This window comes from Dasypus novemcinctus, chromosome 9, assembly GCF_030445035.2.
Source record: "Dasypus novemcinctus isolate mDasNov1 chromosome 9, mDasNov1.1.hap2, whole genome shotgun sequence".
Lineage (NCBI taxonomy): Eukaryota > Metazoa > Chordata > Mammalia > Cingulata > Dasypodidae > Dasypus > Dasypus novemcinctus.
The window spans coordinates 116,584,650-116,609,155 of NC_080681.1; the positions used below are offsets into that span (position 1 = coordinate 116,584,650).

General features: G+C 52.9%; 1 protein-coding gene across 2 annotated transcripts in view; it reads right to left on the bottom strand.

Annotated features, from left to right (window-relative positions):
• IGSF21 (immunoglobin superfamily member 21) overlaps nucleotides 1–24,506 on the bottom strand; it is a 271,428-nt gene that overhangs the window by 138,854 nt on the left and 108,068 nt on the right. For both annotated transcript variants that reach the window (XM_071217753.1, XM_058304278.1), the window contains exon 2: nucleotides 14,611–14,723. In XM_071217753.1, coding sequence (XP_071073854.1) covers nucleotides 14,611–14,723 — 113 coding nt within the window. The remainder of the gene's footprint in view (nucleotides 1–14,610; nucleotides 14,724–24,506) is intronic.

A 24,506-nucleotide genomic window follows, 5' to 3' on the forward strand; every position in this document is an offset into this window, starting at 1 on the left:
TTCTTTCTGCGAAGCGGCCGTCCTCGCTGGCCACACAGTCACCTTTGAGAGCCCAAAAACGATCACACAAGGGCCCTACACAGAGGGTGCCTGGAGTCAGGTAGGACCGACTTGGACTTTCAGGAAGAGGGGACATGTGGGGTTTTTGTGGAACCCGGAGAAGGCTGGCGTGGCAGATAGCAACAGAGGAAGCGGAGGCCCGGGCGGGCCAGGGCAGGGCGGTGCCTCGTCCTTGTTACCGGAACGTGTTAGGCAAACCAAGGAACGCCTTGAGCGGGTCTCTGTTTTTGAAAGGCCAGTTGGCCTCAGCAGGGACACTGCTTTCGGGGGCAAGGGGACAAGAGTGGAACCAGGGAGTTCAGTTAAGAGGCACTGTCGGTGGTTATGGACGCTTGGGCTCCAGTAGCCCTGAGATGGAAGAAGCAAGTGGATTCTGGGCGGGTCTCTTGAGTTGACCAAATGGAAGAGATATAGTGTGAGAGTGAGGTAAGAGAAGGCAGGGGGCAGGTAAGACCCCTAGATGGTTGGCGTAAGTAACCGAGCAGAGATGCCATTTACTCAGATGGGGGAGAAAGGGAGAGGAGCGGGTTTTAGGGAGAAATGAGTTTTGCTTTGACCATGTCAAGTCTGATGGCGCACTTTGGCTTAAAACTCTGCAAATGCTCCCGGTGGATAACGTCCAAGCTCTGCTGAGTGGAACCCAGGCTCGGAGTTCTGTTCCAGCCCTTGATTGCCCACCAGCCTCCCCCTCCTTTCTCCCTCCTCCCGCCCTTCACCAAGCACTGAAGGGATGTAGATGAGCCGCCCCAGGGCCTTTGCACCTGCTCTTGCCTCTGCTTGCCAGGCCCACTCCTCAGGCCCAAGTGACTCCAGACAGGAGCTCCCCTGTGCCACCATGACACCCTGTCTCTCCCCACAGAGTGTGAACCAGGGACAGCCCCTCCGTGTTGCTCCCAGGGCCCAGTATAGATTTTCTAGAAGTGTGAGTTTTATAGATGAAGGAATAAATGAATGAATGAACAAACGGGAGACCTCATTAATTCAGAGCCCACCAATCCAGACAGGCTTCTCCTCTCTCTGTCTACAAAGAACTGGCCTGCATTATTTGATATTCAAAGTGTAAACAGGGTTAAAGGGGAATGTTTAAACCACTTAAGGAAATAAACAGCTTTCCAACACCCTCAATTATTTTGGAAGCACCTGCTCATGTATAATTAATGTGCTAATTAAAATGACTATTATAGCCATTAAAACGGGTCCCCCAAGAACCACTACTTGACAACACTGGTTTAGACTCATTTGAGTTACTCTGCTGCCTTGCAAAATGATGATGATAATGATAATAATAATAATAATAAAAAAACTTCATTTCTTGAAGAATAGTCACCAATTCAGACTTGTCACTTCTCCAGGCCACCATTTCCCTCCTTCCTGGAATTCCTGAGGTTTGTGTGCTAAGATTCCACGAAGACCTGGCTCTGGAAAGTATCCCTGAACTTTTCCCAACATTCCCCAAAGGCTTGGAGAGCCATCCTGTGCGCTTGGAGAGCCATCCTGTGCGCTTGGAGAGCCATCCTGTGCGCTTGGAGAGCCATCCTGTGTGCCTGGAGCTTGCGGGGCGGGGCTGCCGTGGCAGAGTGGGCGGGGCCTGCCCTTTCCACCTGTCTGCTCTGAGTGCTTGCCTGGGGAGCAGGGTGGAAGTTGCTTTCCCTCTGGTCCTCGTCTGACGTGGACAGCCTCCACGTGGGTCTGTGGCTGGGCATCTCTGCAGAGACAGGTGGCTCCCACCACAGGACAAAGAAGGCACCTCAGGCAGCTCAAAGCAGCCAAACTGCTCCCCTTGGCTGCTGGCCCTCTGTCCACCCCCCACCGCCATGGAGGGGCAGCTGAGCTGCCCAAAGCGGGTTGCAGGTCACACTGTCCGTTCAGTGGGGCTGCTGGAAGGAGAAGCCACACAGCCCTGCATACAAGCCCCGCTCCACGCCTGAGAGGTGAGGGGCCCCTCACTTCACCCATCGGAGCCTCAGAGCCCCCATCTCTAAAATGGGCACAGGCATATTCCTGCATGGATTCCACGAGGCCATCTTTATACCATGCCCCGCACGGCACCTGGCCTGAAGGCCAAGTAACGATGATCACGAAGAAGAGATGGGTGTCAAGTCCCGTCCTACCGACCGACAGGATCCCCAAGCCAGAGGGGCACAGCCCTTGCGAGGGTGGGGGCCTCAGGTTGACGGTATCTCAGGGAGAAGGCCCTCCCACCCCCGGTGTGGAGCGTGACAAGAAGAGAGCAGCCCTGCAGCCACAGTCGAGGCCTGAGGCTCGGCTCTACCGCTCCCTGGCCGCGTGAGCGAGTGGAGCAAGTTGCTGAACCTCGGTTTCCCCTGCTCTGCAGTGGGAATGAGTGTTTAGTTTTCTGCCCTGCCTTTCCTGTTCCTTCTCTCAAGGCTCTCAGAGAGCTCTGAAGAGGCTCAGCTTCTTCGTTCATGGGCAAGACCGGGGAAGAGGAGGGGCCGAGGAATGCCGGGATTTGGGTCTTTATCCTGAGAAGAATGCGGGTGCCACTGTTGTGTGTAGAGTAGAGGGATATGGTCAGAGATGTGTTTTACAAGTCCATCTGGCCTTCTGGATTTTGCTCAGCTCCTCCCCGTCTCCTCCCCTGCCCCGCTTCAGCTCCAGGCTTCTGCCAGCCTGGCCTCTGGGAGCACGCAAAGGGCGAGCTGCCTTCTCCGACAGTCACTGCTGCATGCACCATGTTCCCAGAAGACTCAAGCTCACTCTTCTCCTGGGGGATCTGGAAAGGTCTTGGTACTTGGGGTCTGCAGAGGCCCACGCTTGATGTGTGGGTAGTGGAGCTGGCTGCACGACTCGGTCCCAAGCCCTCCCGGCTCTATGCCTGGAAGCTGTGAGGTCATCACTGGTTGCTGAACTTGATGCATCACCAAGTCTTAGAGCTGAAACGGACCTCTTCCTTGGCCTGGGTTCTTGACAGGTGGCCACTCTGATACCTGCTTTGACACCCCCAGTCCCCCAGGAACCCACCGGTTCCTAAGACATCCATCCTTGGTTGAAATGCTTGAATTTTGAAAAAATTCTTTACCTCATCAGTTAAAAGTTTACTTCTCTGTCTTTCAGAGCCATAGAAGACATTCATTCATTCTCTAAGTCATATGCTTAGTATCTCAGGAAAGAAAGCTACAAAGACAAACAAGGAGCTTACATTCTAGGAGAAAGACATTTAGCTATTGTCACAAAGCCTCTCTCATGAGCTCTTGACTTGCAGACACCTGTACTTCTCTTTCAGGGCAGTTACCACAATTTAAAATTTATTTGACAATCTTTTGTGTAATACTTGTGTTCACTGCTTAACTCTAAGTGCCAAAAACAAGGTCGTATTTCTCTTATTCTCTGCTCTATTCCCTACGTAGTTCAATGCTGGCACGTGGTAGGTGCTGAAGAAATATCTGCTGCCTTTGTGAACATCTGAGTCCAGAGTCAGTGGGTGGAGGTCTGGGTGGTACAAGGGTGTGATGAGAATCTAACACCACCTGGGTTGTGCCTGTGGAAGGGGCGAGATGGAAGGGGATAAACGGACGGGGAGGTCTCTAGAGGGTGACACTGAAGCTGAGCCTTGGAGGGCATGTCAGAGTTTGCCAGATGGAGTGGGGGAAGGGCGCTGCAGGCAGAGGAAGCAGCATATGCACCCTCTCGGAGGTGGGAAAGCACATTGGCATGCTCCTGAGAACTTCAAATAGGCCATGTGATTCGAGTGCTGGGCCCATTTGGGAACACGGTAGGAGACAAGGCTGGGGGATCAGTCAACAGAGGGTCAGTCAAGGGCCTTATAAGCTGGGCCAATGGCCTTGAGTTTGAGCCTGGCAATGGGGAACTCCACTAAGCTTAGGGTGAGTATGGGGGTAGGGGCGGTACTGATGCCATCACATATGTGAGTTAGAAAAGCACAGGGCTGTGTCTCAGTTTCCTCCCTCTGCCTCGTGGCTCTCTGAGCCTCCTCCTAAGAGGATACAGTCATCTGTAGATGACAATGACACGGCCACCTGGCAAGGAGAGGTAGGGAGAGGAGGACGGTTTGGGGGAGAAGGGAGTCCTGAGCCAGTGTTCTGGGAAACAGTCCTCCTTTCAGCATGTTCTTTTATTTCCTTTGAGTATTTGGAAGTTCACCTTCAATCCTTCCCCAACAAGCCATTTAACCTCAGTGGGCTTCAGTCACGCAGTGTGGGGGAAGCACACTGAGGGCTCCCTAGGGCTCCCACGGCTGCTGGCTCAGAGGCCCCGGGGCTCAAGGGGCCCTCCCCCTGCTGAGGAGCACTCCTTGGGCATGGCCTGGCCCGGGAAGTGCCTGCCTCTTCCCCCAGCCCAGGCTCCTCTGGGGAAAAACTGGAGGGGAGGTTGGCTGCAAGGTGGGAAGGAGGCACACTTTCTATAAGACCATCTAACACACCCTTTTATTTCACCGATGAAGGTCCTGAAGCTCAGAGAGGGGAAGTGGCCTGGGCAAGATCACACAGCAGGATATATTGCCCCCAGACCTTGCTTTCTTCTCTCCTATGCAGTTGGTTAGCGAGGACTTGCTCCCCCGAGTGACCTAAACCTGCTACGTGCTCCCCCGGAGATACCAGTCTACCATGTCTTTCAAGACCATCCAATGGGAGAGCCTATTATTGGTGAATGGCCCAATAAAATGTCTTGCTATTTAGGTGTCCCTTCCAGCTGCTGGCATGCCCTCTCAACAGCTTGGAAACCAAGAGCTCTTATCAGCCCTAAAAGGAAACCTCTAGGGCAGGAAAACAGTGTCATTGCCCAATATCAGAAACCTGATCTTAATCCTCAAGAAAGGATGGACTTCTCTGGTCCCAAAACACCTCTCCTCCTGCCAGGGAGAGCAGCGATGTGTTGCCAAGGCACGCATTCCCTCTTTTCACTTCTTATCTCCTTTTTCCTTCCAAGGGCATCTGTACACAAATCCAGGCTGGCCGAGCTGCGCAGCCTTGCAGCCCTTCTCTTTCTCATTCTCCTGCATCCATCCTGACAGTGGGGACCGATGGCCTGGGATGGAGATTACGAGCCCCGTCCGTGCATCTCACACTCATAGGTACCTCCCTGTCGACAAGCACCTGGTGACCTGCTGCTGCAGTTCCTGAGCTTTCCACCGGAAATGGAGGTGGCATTAAAGACTCCTTGGAGGGTATTTAGCCCCTCTTCTCCCCAAAATGCACATAACATAGCGGGCATAGTTTCTGGGGTCGAAGCACCCCCAAAAGTCCCTGCACATATTCCCTGGGGACCCAGAGATCCCATGTAAGGACTCCCGCCCAAGGCCTGCCGGGATTGTGACAGATGTTGTAGAGACAGATGCATAAGACCCAGCCCGAGACACTGAGAAGGCCCTGAAATGCCGGCAACTGCTCGCTAGGCGGAGGGTGGGCGGCGGGCTGCGGGGACCCGCGGGGCCTCTTCATTCTGCCTTGGTGAGTGAGGTCAGAAGGCTTCGCAGAGCCGAGAACGAGTAGGATTCGGCCAAGTGGAAAAGAGACGATGCAGGAAATAAGTACAGCCTATTTCTTCTGCACCCGGAGTGATGGAAACAGCTTGTCTGCAGGGTGTCTCATTTGTTTCACACAAATCCCCGCGAGATGCTTAGGGGAAGTGCTATCAAGCCCATTCACCAGATGAGGAAAGAGACCTGAACAGCCTAAGACCCGTGGCTGGCCTGGAAGCTCTGCCCACAAGGGAAGTGGGTTCACCTCATTCTCCAGGACACCTCCCACCATTTGTACAGCTCTTAGCACTGGGCAGGGGCTCAGGAAGGTTGTACAATTAGATGGCCACTGTCCTAAGGCCACCGAGCTAGCTGGGTGCTAGAGCTGGGGTCTTCCTCCAGGCACTAAACACATTGTTCAGTTACTCTAGAATCCTCTAAGTGATCTGGGCAGTCACTTGTACATTCTCAAGGAGGCAAGCGAGGCTGTCTCCAGTTCCAAATTAAAAGGCTGGGAAAGTTGGGAAAAGAAGATATACTTGGTATTTGGCTTGCAAATGGAGAAGGACTGAACAGAAGAAATCACATCTTTGTGTTACTTGCAAAGGTTTGTCTAGAAGTTCAAGTTCAAACTTAATAATAAAAATCCCAAGCCCAGGCCAAAGCTTGCCTTGCTGCTCCCCTAAGCCCATTCCATTCAGGCTTCTGCTCTTGTACAGGTCACCAGCGGGCTCTAAGTTCATAGTCATTTCTCTGTTCTTGTCTTAATTCACCTCTCAGGGGCACAGGATACAGCTCTTTCTTGAAACACTTTCTTCTCCTGGAATCTGGGACACCCACTCTCAGAGTTCTTCTCCCTCTAAATTGTGGCGGGCCCCAGAAAACAGTCCTGAGTCCTCTCCTCTTGCTTCCCAAGGCATCTTGTCCAGGCTTCTGGTTTTAAGTAGAATTCCCCAGTCCTGACCTCTCCCAGAATTCTACATTTGTAGCTTGACCCACTGCTCTGACAGTTGCATCTCCTGGTCTTAGAGGCACCTAGAATTGAATGTGGCCCTGCAGGGAACTCGTGATGTCTGTCCCTTCCAACCTGCTCCTTCTCTCCTATCCTCCCGGGTCAGCAAACACCTCTACACACATTTGCTCAAGCCCAAAAGCCAGGAATTACCCTGAATACTCTTTTCCTTAACCCTTCCACACATGAGTGAGCCCTAAGACTCTACTTGCAAATGATAATCAGAATTAATTTCCCTCCCATCATCGCCACTGCCACCATAGTAATCTTCACCCAAGCCACTGCTACATCCAACATGGTCCCTCTGCTTCCAGTCTTGTTTCCCACTACAATCCTTTCTCCACCCAGAAACGTCCCTGGAAAGGGCCTTCTAGAACCCTCAATGCTTTCTATTGATTTAGAAGAATTCCAGATTCAGTTCCCTGGCACACAAGGCCTGGCACGAATGGGCACTGCCCATGTGTCCAGCCTCCTCTCATAACTCAACCCTGGCTCACTTCACTCTGGCATACCGGCTTTGGTGTTACTCTTTGAACATGCTTAGCTTGGTTCCACCACAGGCCCTTTGCAAGTGCCCTTCCCACCTCCTTCCCTTGGCATGGTGGGTTTTTGTCTGTGAGATCTCAGTTTAAATGTTGTTTCCTCAAAGAGTCTGTTCCTGAACACTCAAGCCCTTTCCATCTGTGGTACGTTGAGTACATACCCCAGAAAAAAAAAAAGCACGCCCTTAACCCTAAACCGCATTCCTGTGTGCATGAACCCAGGGTAAGTAGGGCCTCTCAGAGGGGTAATTTTTAGTTCAGGTGTGGCCCAAGTGAATGAGGGTGGCCTCCATCTGCATTACTCGAGTCCTTTATAAGCAGAAGAAACTCAGATGCAGTCAGAGAAGGCCACAAGGAGGAGCTGGCAACTGGGTTCAACAGAACCCAGAAGAGAAAGGAGATGGCGCAGGCTGCCATGCGAAGCAGGGACACCCGCCAAGGCCCTCCAGGGGTGGCCTGCGGCCAGCACCAGAGCGTCACAGACCTGGGGGAGAAAGCATGGCCTTGTGATGCCTCCCTCTGGGACTTCTCCTAACTCAAAACAATGAGCCAATACATTCCTGTTGTTTAAGTCAACCCATTGTGTGGTATTTGTCATTCCAGCCTGGCAGACTGAGACACCATCTCATCAGTCTATCAGGCTTTTAATTACACCTACTACCTGTGTCATTATCTGGTATTTTCCTTTTTGTTTATCTTTTCATCCTCTTACTCTTCTCCCCCCACCCCGAGGTAAGCTAAATGAGCACAGGATCTTGATGTCTTCTTCCTCAATGTAACCCCAGACCCTAGAACCGTCCTGGTTCAGTAAATACGTGCTGAATTAATTTTGAAGGAGTGAATGCAGCAGCTCCCTGTATTCAGAGTTTCCCGAACATCAAACCATGGCCCCTGGCTGGGCCCACTGAATTGAATTGCAATCACCCGGGAACCGCTTACAGCAATAAATGCCCTGAGGCCCCTATCCTGGAGATCCTGACCTAATAACTGTAGAATGAAGGCACCAACGTCAGTATTTTTTAAGAGGTGCCTTTAGAAGTTCTAGTGAGTGGCCAGCGGGGGAACCCCTCTACAAACAAGCTTCCACTGAAGGTCAAGGATTGGGGTTGCAGTCACCGCCAGCTACACTGACCTCTAGGGGGAGTTTAAGGATTCTTCTCTCATTCCAGCCCCAAGGAGGAGGAGATGGGATATGGGTTTAGGATGGATACAACCAGACCACTGTGGTGGAGTGTGAAGCATTAGTTGAGTGGAATATAAAGGACTGCAGTGGAATGAAACTGGACTTGGGAAAGTGTCTATTTTCCTCTTTATGTGTTATTGTATTTATTCTAAATCAACTGTGCTTTGGTGAGCCCTCTCTTTGAGTCCTCTCTCTTCCTTCTTGTATGACTGGTACGATGAGCGCGGACATGGGGCACACCTGATCAAAGGGAGACTGCCCCTTTGGAAAGCCAGCTTGGGCTGGCTTGGCTTATTGTTTTCCTCATTTCCTTCCTCCTCCAGATCTCAGAATTGTAAGATCTGTGAGTCCAAGCTAAGGGTGTGGTTTCAGGAGAGTACGAAGAGCAGCCAGCTTGAGTGGTTTCCAGCCTGGGCTCTAAGCCAACAGGGCCGTGGGGGTAGTCCATCCCAGTTCTCTGGGATTTGGGTCCTGGTCTCTACTAGTCACCAAGGGTATACCTGCCTTCTTGCCCTAATAATACCACTTGACTATGATGGCCTCTTACGATCATCATTTTCTATTTTGTTTCAGACAACAAAACATGGTCAAGGATTAAAACTAAAGAAAGAACTAAGCCAAGAAAGTCATTTTGAAATAGTTGCCCACCTCAGGGAGAGTTCAGATCCACTGAAGTGGCTTAACTCTGTGATGATATTTCGAAAGAGTGGAAGTGCACTGAGTTCACCACACAGGGACCAAAGAGTCTACAGGCGTCAAGGGTTGTCTCTGCCCACTTCCTTTGGACTATAGGTGATCGGATGGAATTCAAGAAATCTGATCCTGGTGATCCTCTCAAGCCACCTTCTACCGTAGTCTATTCTGGAACGTCTTTCTCTGGATCCCATTAGTCTAAGAAAATGTGATGGGACACTGGCCACCATTTATTGAGTAGGTACCATCACGAGCCAAGCGCTGGGCTTGTTGGGCTACAGACACTATCTCATTTAAGCTTACAAAGCAGGCGTTCTCATGCCCAGTTGCAGGTGAGATTCCCGAAATGTGGAAAGGTGAGGTCACTGCCCAAAGTCTCATGCCCAGGACTCAGGTGCAGTCTTCCGATGCTAAAGTCCTGTCTCTCTACCTTGTGCTTCCAGCCTCCAGTCTCAATACCTTCTCTGATGGCCCTAAGCAGTCACGAGCCCACACTGTGAGGCATCAAGCAGAGCCGCAAACAGGGGCTGGCTCTCACCAGGCAGGGTCATGGAGAAGGCATCTGAACCACAAAACAAACACCTAGGTGCAGGGCTCTCCACAAGGTGACAGAGACGAGATAAGGGATACTGAAAGCTGGGTTTTATCACTATTTGTAGATCTCCTTCTCTTTCTGCCTTGCTCTCTGGCTCTCTCTTCTGTGGCCTTGTAACCTGGGCCCAGAGCAGCTCTTGGGAACAAACAGTGAAGGAAAGGAGACAAAACAAAGGAGGGATGATAAAAACTGCTGTGAAAGGTTAAATTCCCATGAATCTCTGCGTCTGTTTAATGGATTTCTATGATATAAACAGACCTTTGGCTTTACCTGCTGGGCAGGCAACCTCTAACTGAATGAGTTTAGACAGTGCTTCCTAATAAGAAACGGTCCTTTTCTCCACACTCCACAAAGCTCCCTGCATGTGCCAAGGCCCGCACGCCCCACAGACTATCAGCCAGACACACATGCCCATCTGAAATAGAAGTGGGCAATCTGGCTGGCCCATCAAAATGTGTACATGCATTTATATTTATAGCTCCACCATTTGTTGATTTAACAGATATTTACTGAAGCTACTCTGCACTAGGTGTTGAAGAGATGGGTGAAAAGCCATGGCCTCTCTCTGCCCTTGAGATGTCCCTAGCAGACCGGTGTTTTGACACAATGAGCTAAATGAGGAGTGGAGACCCACAGGAGGCCATCAAATCACGGAGGAGGGAATGTCTGCCTTTCTGGAGGAGTCGGGGAAGGCAATGTGAACTGAGACACAGTCTCTTTGGATGGCATCAGTTTCTCCATCTGAAAAACTGGAATAATAAAGGGCCAATGGGAAATTAAATGTGATGGTATTTGCAAAATACTTTATCTGGTGCTTGGCTCATAGTAGAAAGCTCAATCATGTTAGCCACTAAGATAAGTATTATTAGCATTATTATGCAAGTCCCCAGTTATAGACATAAAAATGGACAGGATCAATTAAGTAAAGAATATTACTTGCCATTTCTTTTCTAGACTTTAATGCCAGGGTTGCTAGGTGACAGCTTCCTACTGGCCAAGTAAGGAATTGCACCTCTACCCTATTAGCACTTTTACTTTTCTAGGAAATAAGGAGAGCTCTGTTCATGAGCTTCAAAGATGGAGCCTGGGAAACTCAAACATGAAAGATGAATCCATGCAACTGTGGAGGAAGGATGGGGAAAAGGTGAGAAGGGCTGTGAAGCATCCTTAAGTCAAGCGGGGCTTTCCTAGACAACAGTAAAACCCAGCACCTCAGGGGCCTTGACTCTCTTGTCTTCCACTGTGTTTTCAGAGAAAGGAAATGATTTTTGAGAATGACCTCCACGTTCTTCCCCTCCGCCTCCCACTATCTAATGATCACAGGTTACAAAACAAATAAAGTTCATTTTATTGAAATTAATTTTGGAAAGCTGGCTCAATGAGCCATTGCTATTATTTCCTTGTCAAGAAAGCACAGTATATTCCATAGGTCATAGGGGGAAAAAACAACTGCAAATCTCGAGAGCAATTTTCAGATATCTAGAGAACTTTCCATGATGGTGGAAATGTTCTAGACCTGTGCTGTCCAAGGTGGTATTTGGGTCCTGGTCTCTACTAGTCACCAAGAGTATACCTGCCTTCTTGCCCATCAGGGTGGCTGATGAGCCCTTCAAATGTGGCTGATCTAAATGAGAAATTACTTTTTAACTTAATTCAATTTCAACTTAAACAGCACCTGTAGCTCATGGCCCCTGTACTGGCCAGCACAGATCCAGGGCTCTGATCGTACCTGCTTTCTGATCACTTCTATTTTTTTCTTTTTAAATAATTTTAGCATCCTTTTCTACAAATTGGATGGGCTTCTCCTCCTTTGTCCAGCCCATGGGGCAAAGTGTCCAGAGCTCAGGCCCTTGCCGGCCTCCTCCCAGCCTCCTGGCTGCTCCTCCAGGAAGTCCTCGAGACAGGACTTGCCAAACATTCAGCCAGAGGCCCTGCCGACCTCCAGGGGTGACCCGTTTTGCCTTAGACAATTTCATCAGCTCTCCCAGATGACCCAAAGACTCAAATCCCTCCACTCTGTTCCTGAAAGCACAGTCTGATCCCGTTTCTAAGATAACGTAGAGGGGAGGCTGCTGGGCTTGACCCGTGTTTTGGGCCATTTTGTGCATGCTGGGCTGAGCGGGCAGCGGCGGCCGCGTCACAATACCCTGCTTCTCCTTTCCAGCGCGACTGGAGACGCGGTCCTGGCTGGGCCTGTGTGAGCTATTCATTTCCTTCCCAGCCGGGCTCTGTGGGCTCATTCACAGGCCACGGGGAAAGGAAGCTGGGGCGGGAAGCAAACACACATTCAGAAAGCAAAGGGCGCTTGCTTGCTCGGAGGCTCCCTGTTTGGGCGGGGGTGGGCTGAAGGAGAGGGAGCTGGGGAGGGAGCCGAAGCAGTGGGGGGCTGTGTGGCCGGGGAGGAGGGGCTCAGAGGGGGACTGGGCTAGGGAGGAGCCCGGAACGCCTGCTGCTGCTCCTCGCAGCCCCCTCGGAAGCTGGGCCAGGCTGGTGGCTCCGTTCGGCTGGCTCCTTGGGAAAAGAGGCCATTAGTGACAGAAGCTGGAATGGCAGGAGGCAAAGCGAAAGCGGCAGGACGGAACCACGTCCCCGGAATTTCCTCCTGTCCTCTGCCCCTTGCCTTCCCCACCGCAGACAGGGCACGAGGGGCCCCGCAGGGGCTCGCAGGTCCCAAGGAGAGTCTCAGGGCCCACCATCTCAGTCTGGCTGCAGAATTAAAAGGGCCCAAGCATCTGGCTTCACGGGGGTGATTTGCATGTGATTTGCATACATCTGCATACCCCCAGTCCAGAGGCCCTCACTGGAAGGATGTGAAATGAGATAAATAAATTAATTAGTGCAGCCTGCCATGGACCAATACGCAGAGCCTGAGGCCCGGAAGAGACGTAACTGGCTCTCAAACCTCTCAGTATGGTGGTGGAGAGGAGAGAGTGGAGTGGGGCGGGAGGGAGGGGGCTCTCAAGGCTGGAAGTAAATAAGGGGAAGGGGTGCCTCTGACCAAACCAGAATCCCCTTCCTCCCATCCCGGCCCCCACCCCATCTTCCGAGAACGGAGCGCTGAGCCGCGTGGAGTCCTGCTCCGGCAGCCTGGCCCAGCCTGGCCTTGCACTTGCCCCTGACCCAGCCGCTGCCTCTGCAGGGAGCTGTTCTGCAGTGAGTGCATAGCATTTGATGTCAAACAAGAGCAAGGACAGTCGCTTTAGGGGCTGAGAAGGCAATGAGGTGCCCAGTGTATTTTCCTGTCTCCAGCTTTTTCCTGCCTTTACCCCATTAGCCCACTGTTCCCTCCGGTACTCGCAATTTCTCTCCCGGGTCATCCACTCCGCTCCACTCTGATCCCACCTACGGGATGACTGAGGCAGAGATGAGCTGGAGTTAATTTACCCCAGCCCGTCTGCCAGGTGCTAATGAGATGCTCGCCGCATGTGTCAGCCGAGCAGTTGCCATGTCGTGTAAATACGCCTCTCCCCGAGTCGGTTCGTGGCACTATTTAACATATGCCTTGACTTTCTCTAGGCTCACCGCTCTGTCTAGGATGGAAACGCCCTCTGCACGGGGACCCTGCATGGTGCGAACAGCAGGTTCCCACCCTCGGGGCCCGGACTCCGGGGAGGGCTTGGGCGGAACAGCCTCCAGTTGATTCCAGGCAGAAGGGCTTCCAGGCCTTGGAGAACCATGATTTGGGTTAAAGGGAGCCCAGATCACAGCCACTAAAATAGCACCGACCAGCCAGTGATGACCCAAAGACCAAAATACAAGAAGGAGTGGCCAGGTTCCACCCTGGTTCCGAGCAAGAGGGAAGTCGGGGGAGTCCTGAGCCAGGCCGTGGCTGGGTTTCAACGAGCTGCGTGTGGGGCGCGGTGGCAGCTTGAAGGAGCAGATGTGCCAGCTCTCGAGGGGGCGTCATCACCCAGCGCCCACCCCACCGCCACCCCTCCCCAAGCTCCAGCCAGTGCAGCTTCCCTGGTTTCATTTGAAGCAAGAGCAATGGTGTTTACAAAGATTCGAAAAGCGTTGTTTTCGGTTGGGGACAGCGAGCTGTGGGTCACAGGTCAAGGCGGTCTACCACCTGTTTTCACACAGCCTGCGAGCTGAAAGTGACTTTTATGCATTTTGGTGGTTGGGAAAAAAATAAAGAGAATACTTTGTGACACATGAATATTATATGAAATTCCAATTTCGGTGTCCATGAATAAAGTTTTATTGGCACACAACCACGCCCTTTCCTCTGCACGTCGCCTGTGGCTGCCTTCTTGCTAGGACAGCAGAGGTAGCAACCGAGACCATCGGGCCCACGGGGACGAATATATTTGCTCTCTGGTCCTTTACAAAAAAAGTTTGCGGACCCTGGTTTTTGGTGATGGAAGGGAAGCTTCTGCCCAGCCAGTTCCCGGGGGGGGGGGGGGGTATGTCACTCGGCGCCAGTCTGAGGACAGCATTGCAGTAATATCAATGCCACCTGGATTTCCTCCAAGCCCCCCTGGGCTCCTTTGTGGCAAAGGGAGAGCAAGCTCAGAAGCCCTGTCCAGACACAGGAAAGAAGCCTTCTCTTGGGGGTGGAAGAGGCCACCATGATGCCCAAATCCCAAAGTTGAGCATCCTGTGGCCAGCACCTGGGCTCTGGTCAGGTGGCCACCGGCTCTCTCTAACAGCAGCCCCTCTCAGGTCTAAATGTGCAGTTCCAGCTGCCGGGACCAGCCCCATGTGAAGCTGGACTCGGTGGCAAACCTTCTCTCTACTTTGATGATGTAGACGTTGGGAAGCTGTCCTGTTCTTTCTCTTCCGTCAAAAACATTCCCCAAAGCCTCAGGCCTGAGAATCGGCCATTCGAGGTTCTGTAGTTGCTCCACTGAAGCGAACAGATTTGGTACCGATGAGGTTTCCCCAACAAGGGGGGATTTGGGGGAACAAAAGAGGTTGGAACGAGACAGGTCCCAAGGGCAGGGGAGGAGGCTCTCGGCAGAGGATGGGACCTGGCTGAGGGCCCCAGAAAGCTCAGGGCTGGCGTGGGGGTCTCCCCAGGGGCTCTGAGGACTGAGCCAGCAGCCTGGCCCCAGGCATGGAGGGGACAGCGCAGAGACTTACCCGGTACCATACGATCTCGCGCATACGCCCATCGGTTTTGAAGTTACACTTTAAGGTCACGGCATCACCAGCCACCACGGGAGGCAGAGGCTCGATGCTGACGGTCAGGTAGCCTATGGGAGAAAGAAGGGGGTGGTGAGGGTGTGAGCTGACCAGCGGCGCTGGGCTGCCCTGGCCCGGGGGGTGGTGGGGAGCAGGCAAAGGAGTAAGCGGCTGCATCACACATCCGTAGGGGGCGCCGTCCACCCTGCAGCTGTGTGAACGGGGACTACGGGCCCGAGGGCAGCTGCTCACCCTCTATTCCGTCTCCATGTCATCTCTTCTGCCACCTCCCTGGCTCCAGTGGGCCCCTCCACCCCCCCAAAATCACTTCTTGGGATGAATTTCTCCATGAATGAAGGACCTGCTGGCACCTCCAGGAGATGTCTCAAAGCCTTTCTACAAAATAGCCCAGAAAAATGATTCTGTGGTCCAACAGTGCACCTCCATCCCTGCTTTTAGAGAATCACGACATGCATTCGCCTATTAAGTCCTGGGGGAAAGCAACCTGCTGCAATGTTTCTACCAGTGTTTCTCAACCTATGTGAACACAACACGCCTCCCACCCCTCAAGCCCCATCTCCGTTCTGCATAGCAGAAACCACCTTGCAGTGTGGCGCTCGAGACACCCGTGCCCATCAGCCCCAGCCTCCTAACTGCTGAAAGGGCAAGACAGACCTGAGATGCTGCTGTTTGCTCCCCCAAAGCCCAACTTCCCATCACGCGGCCCCTGCCACCCCCAGCTTAGCTGTTCGGGTGGTGGTGGTGGTGGAGCATCTCTAAGCTAAAGAAGATGCTTTTCGCCCCCAGCTGCCCACAGGCTCCCTGCCCAGCCCCCAAGGCCCGGGTCTAGGTAGCCGCCCCCCAGGGACGCTGAAGCCTGGATGCCAAAGTCCAGCCTGGCAAGGCTTCTCCGCTCCTCTGCCTTCCCCAGCCCCACCCCAGAGGCCTGGACGCCCCCTCCAGCCCGGCTCGTTCTCGGGCTGCTGCTCACCCAGGCTCATCTGATTTGTTTCCTGCTGGCTGATGTCCTGCCATCGATCTAATGGATCAATCTGGTCCGATTGCCTTAATGGGAAAACTAGCCAGGATGGGATCGGGGATGTCAACTGTGCAGGCAACCTGAGCGGATGGAGCCAGGGCCTGACCCCTGCCCGGGGCTTAATGGCTGCAACAATCCGGGAGAAAAACAAGCTTCGACCTGGAAAGGATCAGTCTGGAACTTGGAGTCAGACACGACCTGCGTGGCCCAAGGCTTCAGGCCCCAGTCTCCAGGTGGCAGGGGTGGGGGGTGGGTTAAGGTGTGGAACTCACCCTGGGGCAGCCTCTAACTTGAGCCAGAGGTTGGGGCTCGGGAGCCCCAAGCTGAGCGGTTCAACAATGCAGTGAGCTGGGCAGATGAGAGGGACCAGTCTTCTGGCTCTTTCTTTCCTCATTTGCTCAACCCCAAAGGCTGGGGCCCCTGCTCTACACAGGCCTTGGGTAAGGACACGGCTGCAGGGACGGCTCGAGCACTGCCGGGGCCTCCAGGAACACACAAGGGGCAGGCAGACAGGTCACCACCCAGGTGAGAGTAACAGCAGGAGGAAGGTGGGACTGTGGGAGTGAGGAGGGAGCTTGGTCCAGCCTGGGTGACCAGAAGTCCCCAAGCCCTAGGTTCCAAACTGTGACAAGCACGGAGGCCACTTTCAGGGAGAGGGACCCAACGGGAGAGAGGACTCAGGCAGGCCAAGGCCGAGTGTGAAACACGAATAAAGGCTCCCATTTCGTGGGCACGCACTCTCTACCAGGCGTCGAGCTGAGGGCTTTCTCCACATTCACACGTTTAATCGTCTCGACAGACCTAGGAGAGAGAAGCTGTTCTAATCCCCCTTTCCATGAAGAAACAGAGGGGAAAGAGCCTTCCCACCCGCTGCAAGTGAGGGAGCTGGGATTCAAACCCAGACCTGCCGGCCCCTCCATAACCACAGCTGACGCGCAGCCGCTCTATGCATAGAGAAGGTCCAAGGTCACGGACAGTTCTGTGTGCCGGATGTTTCAACCACCGCTGGAGAGAAGGGAAGTGTGGAGCTCCAGTTCCCAGCCCAGGACTGACCTGGCTCGTCTTGCCAGTGGGGCTGCTCTGGGGTCTCATTTCACGAAATAGGTAAGAGCTGAGCACCATCAGTCCAGGTGGCCAATAAGCCCAAGACCAGAGAAGGGTTCGCTCCCGCCGGGAAGGAGGAGGGCAGGGCACGGTCTCAGACGTGTAAGCCCGCCAGCCACCCGAGGTGGGTGCCAGTGGGGCGTGCATGGCAGGTGGGCCAGGGTGGGACAGAGGTGCCAGCTTACAGGGTCACTGTGGGTGGGGAACTGCAGGGGTGAGCTTGCTGGGGTGGGTGGGGATGGAGTGCTGCTCTGGTAAGTGGGTAGTAGTGCCAGGAGCACCAGCAGGTGTAGCAGGTACCTGAAGCGATAGGGTTCCCAGGGGCATGCCAGGGTGACAGCCAGGCACAGCCCATTAGTCAGGGGACAGGCAGGTCCTTGGGGCAACAGAAGAGCTGAATGAGAAGTTCTGATGCCTGAGATGGCATTGGCCAGAGGGCGGAGAGGTGAGGGGGCTTCCACCAGCTCTCTCAGGCACCAAGCTCTGGACCATAAGCCACGTTTGAGCAAAAGAGGTTCAGCAGGTTCCTTCCTCACAGGGCTTCTCAGGACCGTTCTCTCGGGCCTTCTTCCTGTTTTCTTTCCTTTATGAGAACATATTAGTTGAGAACCTCTTTTGTGCCAGACCCTGCTCGAGGCATTGCAGATGCAACAGTAAAAACAGGCAAGTCCCTGCCCCCGTGGAACTGACCTTCTAGAGAAGCAGGCCATGATGAGATAAGTGATGCAAGGTATGTCGGGAGGTAAAAAGTGTAATGAAGAAAAACACACCGGGGTAAAGCGATGGAGAGTAATGGGGGCAGGTGACCTGGGGAGGCCTCTCTGAGGAGGTCAGAATAAAGGAAGGTGGGAGCCATGTGCTATCTAGGAGGGAGCATTCCAGGCAGTGGGCACCACAAGTGCAAAGGCCCTGGGGCCAAAGGGCTCAGAGGGCTTTGTGACTATCCAAACCCAGGCCACGGCAGGGGATTTTCCTGAACTTTTTACATTCTGGAGACTTTATTTGGCCAAGCATCCTGTGGGACTAGACTAGGATGAGACCAAGTTGGTGCCTGGGGCACAAAATTAGAGAAGGCGCACCCTCCCATGCCTGATGCTAGGCACCTGCTAGGGACCTTGGGAACCAACACCTCTCTAAGCTAAGGCAGACGTGGCTGGGCCTCCCTTCCCGGGGGTATCCCCTACTGGAAGCCAAACCAGGGTGGGAAGGGGCCGAGGAGAAATGCTCACAGCCTGGCCCCTCCTTGTTTCAGCTCCAAGGGGAGCCCCTGGAGGGGGCTCGGGGCTGCTGGGAAGGTGGGAGACCTCAGCTCCCTGGGGGTGTGGCATTGTCGGGTTCCACAGGTGCACTCCTGTTTTCTCATCAGCTCATGCATCACCCTGCTCCTGGCCCCATTCTGCAGGTGCTGCATATGTCACACTGGAGTGCACCTGTTCACACACCTGCCTCTCCTTCTGGAATGTGAGAGCCATTAACAGCAGTGGAGTATTAAAATAAGAATAAGGCGAGTGTTACTCTCCGAGCTTTGCCGCACGAGCTCTGAGGCTCACAGCACCCTGAGAAGTAAGCACGTGGATATACCTTCGTCACAAAGAGGAGGGGCCATTGAAAGACATTAGAACATGTTCAATAATATCTTTGAAGCCGGGATTTGAACCCAGATCCATGTAACCCTGAAGCCAATCTCTTTCCACCAGCTCTTGCTACCACCCAGGACAGCCATGTGACTTGCTGAGGTCATGGGGGGTGGTCTGAGGGTGGGTTGTCCCTCAGGCACCCCTTCATCAGCCACCTGTGTCTTCACAAGAGGTCTGGCTCCCAGAAGGGGCCAAGGCAGCAGGTGCACGGCAGGGACAGGGCCAGGTGAGGGGTCAGGGCAGACCTGGCACTGCGGCACTGAGCAACGGAGGGCGTGGGGTCATAAGGGCAGGGTGGCGAGTGGAGGGAGCCCTGACTCAAGGTCAGAGCCTGGTGGGGAGCTGTGGGCTCTGCGGATGCTCCCAGCCAAGGGCAGGGCAAGCACGGCGCCATGCGTGGGCTCTAAGCCTCCGAAGAAGAGTTACGTGCGGAAGGCAGGAAGCGAGGGACTTCTCTGAGAAATATGCTAGGTGAGGATTACAGCTGGATTACAGGTGAGACGCCACCTTCCCAGACACAGGCACAGACACACGCAGGGCAGGAGACAGACGAGAAGCTTTTCCCACTGGAAAAATAGAGGCAAAGTTCTCTAGGCCCGACTGCCTTTCCTCCAGCTCTTGTCTCCCTAAATTCCAGCACCTGCCAAAGACCCTGCGTTGGTTCTTTCCCTGAAAACCCCCTCCGCCACTTTTCCTTTCTCCTCTCACATGCCTCCAGGGCATGGAAATCCAGCTGTGGGGCTCAGGCTCAGGATTCTCGCTCTGGCTGGGTGAGGTATACAGCTCCCGTGGGACTCCTGCATGGAAGTCACGCAGACAGCACGGGGGCCACAGGGAGGTACGTGCTCACGGGCTTTGTCTGCCACCAAAGAGGTGGGCGTCACTGAGCAGGGGGAGGCCAGGCCCTTGCTCCCCCAGCCCAGGACCTCAACTGCCACCCATTGCCCACTGTCGGTCCAGGAAGGAGGGTTGGGGAGAGAGGTGGGGCAGGGACTGACATCTGGAAGCTGGTTCAGGAGAAAGAAAAGCTAGCGAGATGACCAGCTCAAGCCGACACCCTGGCTGGGATCAAAGCCAGGAGGTCCACGTGGAATCCTGCACCCAGGCAGAGGAGGGAAGCCAGAGAGGAGGTCCAAGCAGGCCCCCTGCAGCCCAGAGAGGCCATATCCATTCAGAAGCACCCTCTGGGGAAGCAGCTGTGGCTCAGTCAGTTGGGTTCCCGCCTACCGTATGGGAGGCCCTGGGTACACGTCCCGGGGCCTCCTTGTGAAGGGAGGCTCACCCGCATGCTGTGGAGAGCTGCCAGCCCAGGCACCACGGAGTGCCGCCAGCCTGCCAGTGCTGCAGAGAGCCAACTCAGCAAGGTGACCAACGAAAAGGGAGACAAGCAAAAACACAGAAGAGCACACAGGTAATGGACTCAGAGAGCAGACAACAAGAAAGCTGCAAGTGAGGGCAGGATAAATAAATAAATACAGACACAGAAGAACGCACAGTGAATGAATACAGAGAGCAGACGGCAAGCAAAAAAAAGCCGCAAGGGGGGAGGAGAAAAAAAAAAGCAAATGGAAGTGGACTTGGCCCAGTGGTTAGGGCATCCGCCTACCACATGGGAGGTTCCTGGTTCAAACCCCGGGCCTCCTTGACCCGTGTGGAGCTGGCCCATGCACAGTGCTGATGTGCGCAAGGAGTGCCCTGCCACGCAGGGGTGTCCCGGAGTAGGGAAGCCCAAAGTGCAAGGAGTGCGCCCCGTAAGGAGAGCCGCCCAGCGCGAATGAAAATGCAGCCTGCCCAGGAGTGGTGCAGCACACATGGAGAGCTGACACAACAAGATGACGCAACAAAAAGACACACAGATTCCCGTGCTGCTGATGACAACAGAAGTGGACAAAGAAGAACACATAGCAAATAGATACAGAGAAAAGACAACTGAAGGGGAGGAGGAGAAAGGGGAGAAAAATAAAATAAAATAAAATAAATAAATCTTAAAAAAATAAGCCAAAACAGAAACACCCTCTGGTCCCAGCCTTCTTACACTTAGACTCCAGGTCAGTGAGAAGGGGCCACTGGCAGGCGGGGCTGGGAGATGGGCTTTTCCACCTGCCAGGAGGCAGTGAGTTCAGTGGACAGAGCTCAGGAGATACGGGTTCTGGTCTCAGCTATGTTCTCTCTGGGCCTCAGTTTCCTCACTGTAAAGTGAGGGGTGAAATGGACTTTTAGGGCTTTCCAGTTCCATTGAGTGCCCTGTTGGGTGGTTACTGAGTCTCGATATGGAAATTAGAACTAAGGGCAACCTGGCCACCTTCATTCCAGGAACAACCAAAGGCCATTTCTCGGAGAAGCGAGCACACCAATTAATTAGCCACCGGCTGAAGACAGAGCTGTCTTTCTCGGCGTTAAATCTGCCACCCATCAGCCTCGATGCCTTAGCCCCCCCGACATGTATCAAGAAGCAGGATCAGGAGAGGCGACGGATCCATCTTAACTAAGCAGTTCATTATCCCGATTGGCCCCATCACTCTCCCCTCTATCTCTGACAGCCTTTGCACCACCCCATTAAGATACATTCTGTAAAATCACAGGCAATGCTTAGGAACCAGGCCCCCTCCCAAAGAGGTGATGACAAATAGCCCCTCTACCGGGAAACTCGCCTTGCAGCCTCCCAGCACCACTCCTCTTCCCTTCCCCGGTTCAGAGCGGGGGTTTCTAGTGAGCCTGCCCAGGACCGGCCCCCAGGGTGGATGGGGTCGTCAAGAGATTCAAGGGGCCTGCTCTCAGGTAGTGAAAAGAGACATGAGCTATGTTAAAGTGGCCAGCTGTCTCAGTTTTCCCAGGACTGAAGAGTTTCCTGGGCTGTGGGACTTTCAGTGCTAAAGCCGGGCAAGTCCCAGGTGAACTAGGATGGGTTGGGGTCACCCTAGTTGCAACCCCACTGTGACTCCTGGGGGCCCCTGGGCAAATCCAAAAAACCTCTCTATCTAGGTCTGTGGTAGCGGAGGCCACACTTCCCTTGACGTTGTAAGAATTAGGAGCATAAACGTCAAGCCCTGGGGAGGAGGGCACCTTGTGGGTGCCCTGTAGATGGCAGTCGTCAGTGAACGGCTTGTAAGATCACACTTCTGTCTTGGACTTCCTGCATCCGTCCATCCACGCCCCCTCCAGCCTTATCCACCCCGCCCCCCTGCATCCAGAGTGACCTAAAATGCACACCCCTGGCCTTCTTGAGTGCCTGCCGGGCTTCCCGGTGCTCTCAAGGAAAAGTTGCAAATACTTGCCAGGGTGAAGGCCCTGCTGTGCCCTCAGGCTCCTATGGCCCCTCTCACTGCCCATTCTTGGTTGTAGTCCTGCTGCTTTCTCCTCTTCCTCGCATGCGGCTTTCCCTCTCTCCCACCTCCTGGCCCAGTACAGACTGCCCGCTCTGCCCTGAGCCCTCTCCTTTACTCTTTGCTTAGATGGCTCCAACTGATCCATCAAGGATTGGTGAAAATGTCACTTCTTCCAGAAAACTCTCATTCCTCAGACTAGCTATCCCCACTTTCCTACCACTCAGGACCCTGGAAATCACTCGTAATGACTTTTTCAGGATTTATAGCCACCACTGCACAGGCCATGAGCGGTTCCAATGGGTCGTGTCCTAGGAGGTGCCTCCCAGAAGCACCTCTTTGCTGTGGACCTTGTCCTCTGCAGCCTGAGCTGAAGGTGCCTTCGGAGCCTGCCTCTGGCATCTACTTGGACTGGGGTTGGTGCCAGCTTCGAGTGTCCCAAAGCCTTTCACGGAGGCCAGGCGCGAGAACTCCATCGAACCGAAGAAATGCGCACTGGGTGGTGCCTGTCACAATGTCAGGGTGGAAGACATGACGAGGGAGTCGGCGACTGGTGAGCTCGGTGGCTAGAGGCCGAGGCACAGGGACCAGGCTGTGGGCGGAGGCCACGAGGCAGCAGGCATCATGGAGTAAGAGCAGCTGTGGGCAGCAGAGGCTGAGAGTGACAGTGCTTGCTGAGCCCCCGGAAAGGCAGGGCCTGGAGTAGGACACGGTGGTGCAGCGGTTTGATATTGTTTATGAATTCCAAAAGATATATACAAGTACATTTGATTATGTTTGTAAACTGGTCTGTTTCTCTAGGTGTGATTGTATTAGATTCAGCTGAGACATCTGATTAAACTGTGTTAAGATTGGGGCTTTGATTCCACGACGTCATTAGATTCCCAGTCCCCTTGGGCTGATAAAACATATTCTCACACAGAAGCAGACACACAGGAGAAGATACACAGAGGAGAAGAGAAGCAGTAGATGCGGCAGAGGCCCTGGGAAGAGAGATGAGCCTGACAGTCTACAGCTGACCTTGTGAAGAGACCAGAGCAGCTGAGCCTGGAAAGAAACAAACCCTGGGAAGAGAGACAAGACTTACGCTAAACTACAGCTGAGATCAGAAGGAGCTGGGACAACAGAGCCTAAAGAGGAGGAAGGCTGGGCCCTTGCAGACAGCACCATCTTGCATCAACACGTGGGAACACTGGCTGACTGATATAGTGGGTGCCCACCTGAGACGGTCAGAGGATGGGGCAACGGCTGCCTCCTTCGCAAAGCCCTGGTTCTCCTGGTAACATCGCCGTGGAGCTGGTTTCCTGTGTCCCTCATTTGTTCCCATATCCTTGCCACCAACAGAGGTAACCAGGTACCTTGCAGCTAGGGAGAGTCTAGCTCCTCATGCTGTCTCAGGAGCCCAGATGAATCGACTCAGTTGGCCAAGAACCTTCTCAAAGAGAAGTGCAGAGATCACCCAACCTACCCCTGTGTCCTGGGGGAGGAACCTCTGCTGAACACAATGATCTCCCCCCTCCACGGCACCACCATTTATTCCCTAGTCCATTGCAATGCCTCCTAACTGATCTCTCTGTGCCCATCTTCCACCTCTCCCCACCCCTCCAATTACATCCCCCTCATTCTTGCCCTCAGTCACTCCACCCACTCACAACAAACTGCTGATCTCTGAGCACCCCAAGCATCTCTCCAGCTCAGGGCCTTTGCATCTGCTTCTCCTATCTCCCAGAACAATCTTTCCATAGATATCCACAGGGCTCAATCCCTCACTCCTTTTTCTGCTCAAATATCAACTCCTTGGAGAGGCCTTTTCTGACTACCCTGTATAAAATGGTACACCTGACATTCTCCCTTTACCCTGATTTGTTTTTGGAAAACATTTATCACTGCCTGATATTTTGTATTGCCTGCTGACATCTCCCCACCTCATCAAGGTTGTAAGCTCCATGAAAGCAAAGACTGCATTTGTGTGTTTCAATCTTTTTTCTCACTGTTGTTCAGACTGGATAATTTCTATTGATCAGTCTTCAAGTCTACTGACTCCTCTGCCTCCAGTGAGCTTTATTATTTCAGTTATTGTATTTTTTTTTTCAGGTCTGAAAATTTCCCTTTGGTTTTTCTTTTTATCTTTTATTTATTTGCCAAGTCTTTCTTTTTACATATTTATTTCAAGATTTATTTTAATATTATTAATTCATTATGGCTTATTCACAAATTTCTATAATGGTTGCTTTAAAGTCCTTGTCAGATAATTCCAACATCTGTGCCATCTCTTCATTGTAGTCTAGTGTTTGTTTTCCTCATGTGAGCTGAGATTTTTATGGTTCTTTATATGTCTTGTGATTTTAGTTTATATCTTGGACATTTTGAGTATTACCTTATGAGTCTCCAGGTCTGGTTTATATTAGTTCTTTTGGTGGCTCTTCAAATTCTCATATCTTCCCAAATCTGCTATCTAATATTTACTTTTCAAAGTTTTCAAATAGATGTCTATACATTCTGCCCAGGTTTTAAAGTTGAATTAGTGGCAGATAAAGGGAGGCTGGTCTTTTACTTCATCAAACTTGCACCGGAAGTCCTTGATTTTGTAAGTTTTAATCACCACTTCATACTCAGAAATAAGAACAGTGCCAATACATACATTTTTAAGTAAACGAGTGTGACAGCACATAATTAGTGCTTGGCAGTTTTTGAAGGACATATATAATTACAATCTCACTGCGTCTCTAGGAATACTAGCCCCATTTTTTT